Raw genomic sequence first — 10,834 nt, 5'->3', positions numbered from 1 at the left:
ACTCCACCTTTGGAGATATGTGTAAATACAACTCTCTGTACGTTGAGCTGAACACTGGGATTAGCTGACATCTGCTGCCCCCCAGTGTTGAACACCCGAAACAACATCAGCTGGCCTCAAGTGGTCTTTTTAAATCCATGATGCACTGTTGATGCTGTTGTATCAGCTGCTTTGGCCTTCACATTCACAAATATATGTAGTTTTGCAAAACATATATATATATATATATATACATATATACACACACATATACATATATATATATGTTTATATATATATATATATATATATATTGATAAATACCCAAATCTCAAATTGACCCTTTTCCCCACTCTGACTGTAAATAGAAAAAGAAACAAACAGTCAATAGAAATGAGTTTGTTTTTTGACTTTATCGCTATAAGAAAGGCAGTGCTGGCATGAGGAAATAAAAACATGGTGGTTGGACATTTCTATGTATCAGCATAGAGCTGCTACTCAACATGTTGGTTCAACACAAAGCGAATACAAAGATTCAACTAACTTAAGTAATTTTCAGAACACTTTACAGGTTCAGTGAATGAATAAACTGTTCTATAACTATAATATAAGGACCGGACCCGTTACCAAGCCAACCCAAACTATTGTAACATACCGGCAGTCCGATGGGAAACGGGCTGAGTGAATCGGAGCGTTCAGACAACCTTTAAATAAAGATTACTTTTCATGAGGCAGGCCTTGTCTGCCGAGCCAACAATCACATTTGGTCCATTAAGCCAGTCGAGCAACAACAAAACATGAGTCAATATTGATTCATAAATACATTACTAATCACTCATTTAGTCTGAAAAGGCAGAGTGATGAAAAGCTCTCCTCGTAGGTTACCTGAGTGCTAAGTGCTGTCGTCGAATTCGATTTTCATGAACATGAGCCAGAAACAATCCTGACAGGTGATACATTTACAAAGACATAAAACGGAAAAAACGTCACGATTCTCATATTTGAGAAAGTGGAACCTGATGAATGACTATGAAACAAAATGCAACGTGGGAACGTCACCGCTTTGTGAGGAATGAACACGTCGTTTCTTATGGTCATTATAGAAAGGCAGGAGATTAACACTTAAACGGGCCGGTCGTGACGTGATTAATTTAACGTTGTCCAACGGGTGCAGTTTGGTTGGGTTGAGGGAAAGATCACGGATCACGGTTTGGATTGGTCACACTAACGGTGGTCTCCTGAGTCAAAGTCCTGTGTTTGTTTGACCCGTACATATCCCCCCCCCACCCCCCCCCCACCCCCCTCCCCCGATCTCCACCCTACGCAAACATATGTCACTCCTTACACTACGTCACCCGACTTCCTCCTTTGCTCCAGCCATTATGAGCACGGCCATTAGAGGTCGCCACCTGACTATAAATGTAAATACCGGCCATAATAGGCTGCATGTTTCAAATGGGTTGTATTTTGACTGCAGACAAGATCTCTTCCTGATTTTGGCTTCTGGTTTAAGTACCTGGTCCTAATAGCTCCTCAGCTATATTGTACTGTTACAGTGTGTTTAACTGTGTTAACTGGTCACAGCATAATGAAAGCAGCAGACTGGTGTATCAAATTAGAATATAGCAATAACCTGCCTGTTCCTGCACATACAGCACACGTGTACAGCTGCCTGCACACGTGTGCTGTTCAATGCTCAGTGTGGTGCATTCTGGATACGCATGAAACACAAAACACCCCTCATGTTTATCTTGCCCTGAACTCTGAATCCTTTTAAATCTTAGCCCCACCCTCCCTCCCCGTTCCCCCCGCCCTCCTGCTTTAAAACACCCCGGGAATTAGTCGGTAAGGCACAGCGTCCGTGTAGCGCTTCCAGTCCTTGCCGTACTTGCTGCCGCAGCGGTGCTCGTCACGCACGCAGCGGTGTACCAGCAGGATGGTCATATAAATGATGTAGAAGTACGGGAGGACGTGGCCGAAGCCGCAGGCGGCGCAGTAGGCCAGCGAGCCCATCAGGTCGCCCGTGTAGTTGAGGTGGCGCGCCACTCCCCAGAAGCCCGAGGTCATGAGCTTGCTGTGGTGGACGCCGCCGTCGGCGGAGCGGTAGGAGCAGTCGATGTGCGCCGGCTTCCGGCCCCAGATGGAGCAGGAGCCCTCCGTGCGCCGGAACAGGTCCTTCTGGTGGTTGGTGGAGCGGAAGATGTAGTAGCCGACCAGGCCGAGCAGCAGGACGGCCAGGGCGTGGGCGTTGGACAGCTGGACCGGGTGGTACACCAGGTACAGACCCTGGAGAGCCGGAACACATTCATGGATTTACAGCTACTGTCACTCAATATAACTTTATTTAAATGTCCACCTTAGAGTGTACAATACACCACAACACACTCACACATTATATTATTTTAAATGTATTTTTATTTTAATATTTAATTAATTATTTAATCCACATGCTTCCAGTTGACACACCGGATACAGAAATGAACCCAGAAGGCCGCGAAGGTCCACGTAAGTCGTCATCTCACATTTACGCCCTAATGTCTACTGCGTGTTAAGCATATGGGTTATGAATATGTGTTATGCATATGTGCTTTACCTGCAGTGTGTAGAGGTATGGCAGCCACACACAGTCTCCCCAGCCCAGATACCATCCAAAGTGGTCATGGCAGATATCAATGGTCTTCAGGTACCACGCCTCGTTCCAGAAGAAATCCAGCACATAAATGGCCTACGAGAAAGATCCAATTTAAATTTAGATTTAATTTATTTAAAAAGAATGATGGGATCACGTTGAGCTCAAACTGTAGCTAGAGGACCATAAACTTAATGATGGACACTTATGTTTAATGGGGCTGTATGATATATAATGCACTTTTTAAACGGGCCTAGAACATGCTCCATCATGACACTGATCTGCCTACTGGATGTTTTTCCATCATGAAAAGTGAACCGTTATGGTTGCTGTGTCCATTTTCTAAATCTATTGTTAGCCTGCGGTCCTTTTGTTGTACTATCCCAAAAGTGTTGCCGCTGTTGATTTATTTTTCTCAGCGCTATATGTTTCCTCTCTGATTATGAAAGTCTAATATAAATTACAATCATGAATTTAAGCAGATCCTGGAGATTAACGGCTGTAACTGTTTTAACTTATGCTACATTTAGTTTGAGCTTACCTGTTCAGCCCAATCAATCTCTAGATTTTAAGAATCAATATCAATTAACAATTAATGGATCAGCCCTTTAACATCACAATCTTTAACATTTAGTGGTCAATGCTGAATGTTAATCGATTAGGAAGGATTCTTGCACAACCTCCACATGTAAGAGACTCTAAAGTTATGCAACATGTGTGAGAAGAGACATATCATGAAGAAATTCCTGTTTCATATAACACGTTCGTTTCTACGTCTTCCGTTCTGCAGCACTCCTGGCTCCCTGCGGGATCGGTACACGGGTCGCTGGTTTACCGAACGTCCTCGTTGCGCCTCACCTGCAGCACGTTGACCAGGATCATGGAGTTGGTGACGTGTCCGTACAGCTCCTGCTGCTTGGCCATGTAGGACAGATTGATGAGAGTCCAGGCCACGATGCCGGGCCGGCCGTTGAAGAAGAGCTTGAAGTCGAACCACTTGCCAACGCGCGGGTTGAACTCGATGCCCATCATGTAGTTGTAGAAGATGTTCCCCGTGAACTTGCTGCAGAATCACACAAAAAACAGCTGATACAGTTGTGTACTAATAGCGAAGACATAGTTTACCTTTAAGATATTATCAGCAGACATAGATAACATGTATATCTTCTAGACAAGGCGGTGGGGCCAATGAATTTAGCTAAACATTTTGTCTTAATTTGTTGCTTTTTTTCGTGTTTATTACTGGAGCACGAATGCCATGTGAAAGAATACATTCACCATCTTTGGGGACAAAAGGTTTGGGGATTGGATAAAAGCGCAGCGACTCTTGGGCCGACCACCCAGCCAGACCTGCCAGACCAAACGCCACCGAACTGCTCCAGGGAGGAGCAGTAAAGGAAAGCTAAGCTAACCCGGCTCGGACCTGAGGCTCCTCCACTACTCGGCCTCCTGCTGGCTGTCAGATGTAGAAGAGAAGACTACCAGCGAAGCCACGGTGGTATGTGACTGTTGAGCCCTCATCTTCAGAGACCTGGATCCAATGTTCGTCCAGGATGAAGCAGCACGAGAGGAGGAGGACTCTGGCCATTTTCATTTTTAAAACGCATATCTTTTATTAAGTTTACACTGAGCACCCTACTACGCTGGAGTTTTAGAGAGTTTGTAAACTCCGGGGTTACACCCTGGTGTGGTCGCACGTTAACGGAGCTGTTTGGAAACGATGACGGAGACGCCCGCGATTGGGTCTTAGCAGTCACACTGTGTCCTTCCCCGATTCGTCCAGCCCCGATCACATGACTCTGAGCGACAGTTCGACCTCGACTTTGGTCCATGCAAAGAAATCTCTGGTCCTTCTTTTCGCCTGCAGTGGAGAAAATCTGTTTCCTATTTACACCGTCAAGTGCATGCCCAGTGTACGTGGATGGTCGTGTGACATTGTTTTTAGTTATTTTTTCAGCCTGTGTTAATATCATAATGCTTGGTGCTCAAACATGTTGTAAGTTGATGGACAATGTTTTCCTCATGTTGAGGATGAAGATGTCGGCAATATTATTTGAAGAGAGAATTGTTTTTGTTGTTGCTGTTTACATTCCCCCTGATGAAAATGTTACCGTTTACTTGTGTTTGTCATGTGTTACAAACGGGCTACAACTATGTTCCGTCGTGCCCGTTGCATGATGATCAATAAATGACCCTTGAATCCTTGAACATGTGTTTCAGCACTCACCAGTCTTCAGAGTTGGTGGGGAAGAGGTAGGCCTTAGCGAAAGCAAAGCTGGACACAGCGTAGCCCAGTATGTTAGTGCACCACATCAGGGGGATCCAGTTGTCGAAGATGATGGTGGGAGAAAACCAGTGGAAATGCTGGGCGTTGGCGTACCACAGAGCGTGAGTGATCAGCCAACACTGGAGCCCGTTGATCTCGTACTTGTTGATCAGGCCTGTGGTTGGATGGTGAGAGACAATACTTGGTAATACATGTGGAATAAAAGCGAGGGGTGGGGGGGGGGGGGGGGGGGGTCTGTGTGTTTCTATGGTGTGTGTGTGTGTGTGTGTGTGTGTGTGTGTAATTACCAGCAGGAGTTCGTGCTCCGTCCTGCACTCCACCGACGTAGCCAGGAATAAACTTATGAGTCACATCAGGAACGCACATGTACAGGAACACCTGAGGGACGACACAACAGCAAGAGCTAAAGACAATGGACAATGGACCCCCCCCCCCTCCCTTCTCTCCCCTCCTTCACTCGCCTTCTTCTTACCTGAAAGCCCACCCAGGCGGCGTATATCTTGGCAGCTGACCAGGTGAAGGAGGGTGCCCGGGCCCAGATGGAGAGCAGCGTAGTCTCCCCTCGGAACAACTCCAACAGGGGCTGGCTGACGGAGCACTGGTACTGGTCACAGGCCATCACAAAGTAGAAGACGATGAAGGGGGCGAAGCAGAGGAGGCCGATCACGCTGGCCAGGGAGAACCAGTCCACCTCCCTGAGGGTGAGTCAGATATGGGCACAGACACAGTGTGAGGGCGGTTTTTTTAACGTTTGGGGACACTGTGTGTTTAATGGACAAACCTTGAGAACAAATAAGTCCCCTGAAATACTATTTATTTGTTCAGAGGTCTATACTGTGAGGGGTCCTGATGTTTAAAATGTTACTAGAAAGTCAAATTCAGTGTTAGAAGACCACAACATTAAAAGAAGATTAAAAAATAAGTTTTGGTGTTATCATACATCAAACATGCACACGTCTTGACAGCTGATATGTCTATTCCACATCTTGTAACACGAAGGTTATGGCTTTGCGTTGTTATTTTCCAAATAATAAATGTCTGTTACAGAGTTATTTTTTCTCGCTAAACTATTCGGGACAATGAACTTTGCCTCCTCCTGTATTTACTATACCATACCAAAAGTGACATTTGTCAGATAAAAAAGAAAAGAAAAAGAAACTTCAAGTGAACAACGCTAGGATGCACTTTATACTACAGCACTTTATACTACAATGTGCAACTAGTAAGAGACAGATAATTGAGGGGAATTGTGTATTTTCACTCCTGACTCCTTGGCATGCCCCCAAACAACAATACAGTCTGATGATCTGGCGATCAGTAATTACGCCATAATAAAGACGATATCGAGATATGATTCCAAAATGTATGTATGCAATAATCCAAAGGCAGTACCCGTAGTATCTGAATGTACTCTTTAACAAGCTTTTAACCAACTTTTAACCCACTCACCATGCTCTCCCCCATTGTGCCGGCTGCTCCCCCTGTTCAGAGTCCTTCCCGTTGGCCCCGTGCTGGGTTCGTCTCCTTGAGGCCTCCATGGCTGCTGCACCGCTCCTTTTCTGGTGAAGGGTCAAGTTATCAGGACACGACTGGTTATGCAGCGGCATGCTGTACTTCGTACACAGTTGTGTTTACAGACCAAATGGCACTCAGTGACCATTCTGATGTGGAAGTGGATGAAAGTGTCATCTACTTTTTTTCTATTTTTCACAGATTCAGTCTTTTTGTGTGCCCCCTTTTGTTTGAATACATGCAATGTGGTTCCACTGGCGAATTATTTATGAACCAATAATGATGTTACGCACGCACGCACGCAAGCACGCACGAGCTAACGTTACAACGAACACACATTAGAGATAAAAGACTTGTTTCTCCAACATGTAGGTTAGCTAGGGGGGGAGGGGAGGGGGGGCACCCACGGTTGCATAACGTCAACAAAGACGAAGCCTTTCTCTCTCTCTTTTTTTGGCATTCGATAAGATGCACGCGCACCTTCTCTGCCACTTAAATTGCGGCGAACTACCTCGAATAACTCCGGTGACGTCAAACGTCCAGTATGTCCTTTGTTTCCTGAACCGTGCCACTTCAACACTTTAGCACACGTCACGCCGCATTATTATGACCATTACACCGTCGTTCACTTACCCGTAGATAACAGGCAGAGGGGGCAGGCTGCTCGTCTCTTCTTTCCTCCCGGAGTCCAGGTGCTGAGTTATCACGTTACGTCCGACAGCTGGACACCTTAGTGCAACAGACCCCGCCCATAACACCACTGCTCTTTAAGATTCAACCAATGGCAATCGTGCAAAGGTGGGCCCCCGGGATGTGAGCTGGCATCTGATTGGGCAATGGCAACTGGAGCCACCAGCGCCTCACAAGTCCTCCACTGGTTGAATGGTTCAGCCAAAGTAAACGAGTCATTGGCAACATTACGAAATAGCTTTCATCGTTATCATGGCCTTTGGCATGCGACACTTTGAATATAGTTGTATGATGCTATGATGCCAATGATAAATGCAAGACAATGATTCCATAATTTGTATCATGGTCAAAACAGGCATAAACAAAAAAAATCTAATAACACTTTCACACAAAATAGTCGTAGAATAAATATAGAATATCATACTTGGACAGAAGTGTTTGAGACCCGCATGAGGCTGCATGTTGTTACACACACAACCTGGACTGAATTGCAGCTGAACATTTGATTCTTATCTTCAACACATTAATATACAATAAATACACAATTATATGGCGTTTCAGCTAATTCAAAATATGATAATTTCAGTAATGGTCATGTCAAATGTCGGGCTCACCCAAACTGGGAAGATTCAACATATTCAATACAGAGACCAGAGCACACAATTACCTTCAACCTGACCAGAGAGCACAAACAAGGTCAATTTGGGCCCCAGCATGTGACACTTTTGCGGATGATACCTGTCTCTTGTGTAACCTGAATGACATGAAAGTCATAATTTTATTTCCAATACACTACATCATAGGTGTCACAGCTGAATGCAATGATTAACGTGTCCATCCTTGGTCATTTATTTAACATTATCCTTTTGTGTTTTTCCTGAAGAATGTCACTCTGCCCACTGATACTAATACAAGATAGCTCCAATGTGCAGCACTTATGATGCAAACGGTTCTGTGTTTCCAGGCGCATGTAAATCAAGTATCCACTAGGGGGCAGCACTCAGCTGTGACACGGACATGCTGCACGAGGCCATTACGTCACCTGGGTTAGGGAATCAGACGCTGCATGCAACGTGCTCTTCATACCTGGTGACAGTTCTCTCTGCTGGGAGAACTTATGCAGGGAGTTAGTTCATACTATTACTTTTTAATGGCAGTTTATATAACATACTATATTATGACCTGTTCATAGCATACCATACAATGATTTATTTCTAATGAAATCTTCATGCCATACTATACTATGATATGTTTTGACATTTTTACGGCATGCTATATACTATGATATCTTTTGTAATTTCTTTTGCATATACTCCGACATTTTTTATGGCTCTTATGGAAAACTGTACAATAACTTTTTATAGCATGCCATATCATGAATTATTGTCAATGATATTGTTATGATATTTTAACGGCGTAAAATATGATTATATTTTTAGGACATTTGTATGGCGTACTACTAGAATATATTTCAGATATTATTATTATTTATGGCAAACTGTACTATATGTTTTAATATTCATATTGCTTTGAGGTGGAGGGCCGATATCAGGGCATAATTTATGCAAATCTGAACTAAAATCTGATCCAGTGAAACATGACATGAGACATAGTAGAAACCAGCACCATCGTTTTTATTCTGGACTTTATCGATGGTCAATATATTGATACATTTCATAACTTTATGCTGTATTTTGCTGTATAAAATATTGTTGTGACACCCATCAAAAACCTGCTTTAATAAGAGTATCCCCCCCTCTTTTTTAAAATAAAGAATTCTGCTCCTGATCTGCAGAAAACAAAAAGTAGAATAAAATCACCAGGGAGAGAAAATATAATGACCCACTTCCCACATCTGAGTGTTATATCATGTTTACAATAAAATAAAAATAAATCACTGAGCGGAGGAGAGAACCCTGTTTGTTTTTATGTCCAGGTTTGGAATGTGTCGAAATGTGAACAGTTGATTCGCGGTGTTTGCTCTCTGCTCTCCTGGCTCTGATGTTGGGGGGGGGCGCAGATACATTCCTCTCTCACTTCTTGTGGCTTTTTTGCACCACGCTAGACATTCCAGCATCATATTATCCCCTCCGTGTAATCAGCACCAAACACACACACTGAACCTCTTTCTCCGGCCCTGCTGCTATAAGACATGCGGCCGTGTGCTCGCTGGACAGCGTCCACACGGTTTTAAGTTAATTTCATTAACGTGACAAGGACATTTCTAATTTCTGAGATGAGACCGAAGAACGAAGACCCAATTGGGTTCTTCTCCACAAAATATTGGTTTCCTGCAGAAGAACTCCCCCGCAGCATCATCTCGCACCACCAATGGACCTCCGTCTTTCTTCCACTGCTCTTCCAAACACCCCTCCTCCGTCTATTAATCTCCTTCCCTCTGCGACTCCCCTTGTTTCTGATTTCCAGCAGTCTGTGTTTCCTCAGTCCTTATTCCGTTTCCCCCGCTTCATTCCTCCCTCCTACGCTCTTTGATCAGACGCCTTGTTGCTACGCGGCATCCAGACAGGGTGATGTATCTGGGCCAAGCAGCAGACATCAGCTTCACAGACGCGATTTCGCTGGCGTTGGTTCTTTTTGCTGCCTTGTGAAATTTGATGTAAAAATGCACCAGTTACTGCTGCAGTTGTTAGAGTCTACGCCGACGCCAATGTTGACGATCAGAAAGGGTCTTTGATCTTAATTTGGTGCTAAGGCCTATTTATGAAGTGAGCTACTGAGTGTGTGTGTTAAACGGAGCACGGCCCTGGTGCCCTGCTCTCACTGTTTCTTTATAAAAACAGAACGGCGGACATATGCACATGCACAAATAAAGGCCGGTTACATTGTCTTGCCCTAACAGGTCTAACTGGTAGCATGAAAGCGTCCCCCAGTAGGCCCTGCCAGTGAGCCAGCATGCACGACACCAGAGCCCTGGAAGTGGTCGACTACATGGGATTCTGTCGCTATTAATCACGCTATTATTATTATTATTATTATTATTATTATTTAGGCCTCTGCTTTTCCTTCTGTGGGATGACAAAATGTCTGCAATGAAAGAAAGAAAAAAAAGCCCTGTGAAATTAGCACGGGATGTAACTAACTCCAATGTTAACCCACCGGCATCATTGTTAAATGCTCAGAGCAACGTGAATGGTGAAGAAATGTTTGCGTATGGGTCGGACAAACACAGGACCTTCACCCAGGACACCGCCGTCCATGTCCCGTGCGAAACTCAAAGCAAGCAAACATCCTCATTTTCTTTACCCGGGTCGTAAATCCCCTGAGTTGCCATCACGTGACGGGTTTGTCACTCTGTCGTCACACGTGAATCGTTAGTCAGCCACGCTCCTTTTCCTCAACCTAAACAAGTGCTTTGGTTGCCTCAATGTGACGAGTGGAAACCGACTGGCCCTCACTTCCAAACCTGTCTTCATCACACCGATAGCTACAGAGATCCAAGTCTTCTTTCTAGCATCTGGGACCACTAGTGAGGAAAGTGTATCTTACATTGCAGGATGAAATATTATTGAGCTAAATGTGTGCATTTAATTTTTTTTTTCATGCCTGAAAATGAAATGCACGTATGTCTGTCTATTTTGTGTTGTTGTGCTAGTCAGGTCTCTTTTTCCAATATACTCCATTGGATATTGTCAAAGCATGGATGTGTGTGTGATCAACATAAGAAGAGCAGGCGGTGTGTGTGTGTGTGTGTTCATTGCACGAGTGGGGTGGGGGCA

General features: G+C 44.4%; 1 protein-coding gene across 1 annotated transcript; it reads right to left on the bottom strand.

The window, feature by feature from the left end:
• Positions 1-373: 373 nt before the first annotated feature.
• Positions 374-7,152, bottom strand: dhcr7 (7-dehydrocholesterol reductase). Its single transcript, XM_034529409.1, has 8 exons — positions 7,041-7,152; positions 6,345-6,454; positions 5,368-5,590; positions 5,183-5,273; positions 4,836-5,049; positions 3,467-3,671; positions 2,573-2,704; positions 374-2,265 (listed from the first exon to the last, which is right to left on the bottom strand). The coding sequence occupies exons 2-8, from the start codon at positions 6,431-6,433 to the stop codon at positions 1,801-1,803; spliced, it is 1,419 nt and encodes a 472-aa protein (XP_034385300.1). The 5' UTR covers positions 6,434-6,454; positions 7,041-7,152; the 3' UTR covers positions 374-1,800.
• Between the last annotated feature and the right edge of the window lie 3,682 nt (positions 7,153-10,834).

Source organism: Cyclopterus lumpus, chromosome 3 (assembly GCF_009769545.1).
Source record: "Cyclopterus lumpus isolate fCycLum1 chromosome 3, fCycLum1.pri, whole genome shotgun sequence".
NCBI classification, from domain to species: Eukaryota; Metazoa; Chordata; class Actinopteri; order Perciformes; family Cyclopteridae; genus Cyclopterus; species Cyclopterus lumpus.
The sequence above is the reverse complement of the archived record's forward strand: the minus strand, read 5'-3'. Positions and strand labels throughout refer to the sequence as shown.

Coding starts and splice junctions, on each gene's coding strand:
- dhcr7 (XM_034529409.1), bottom strand. CDS start 6,433: ATGGAGGCCTCAAGGAGACGAACCCAGCACGGGGCCAACGGGAAGGAC. Junction 5,591..6,344: donor GCACAATGGGGGAGAGCATG/GTGAGTGGGTTA, acceptor ACTCACCCTCAG/GGAGGTGGACTGGTTCTCCC. Junction 5,050..5,182: donor CGGAGCACGAACTCCTGCTG/GTAATTACACAC, acceptor ATCCAACCACAG/GCCTGATCAACAAGTACGAG.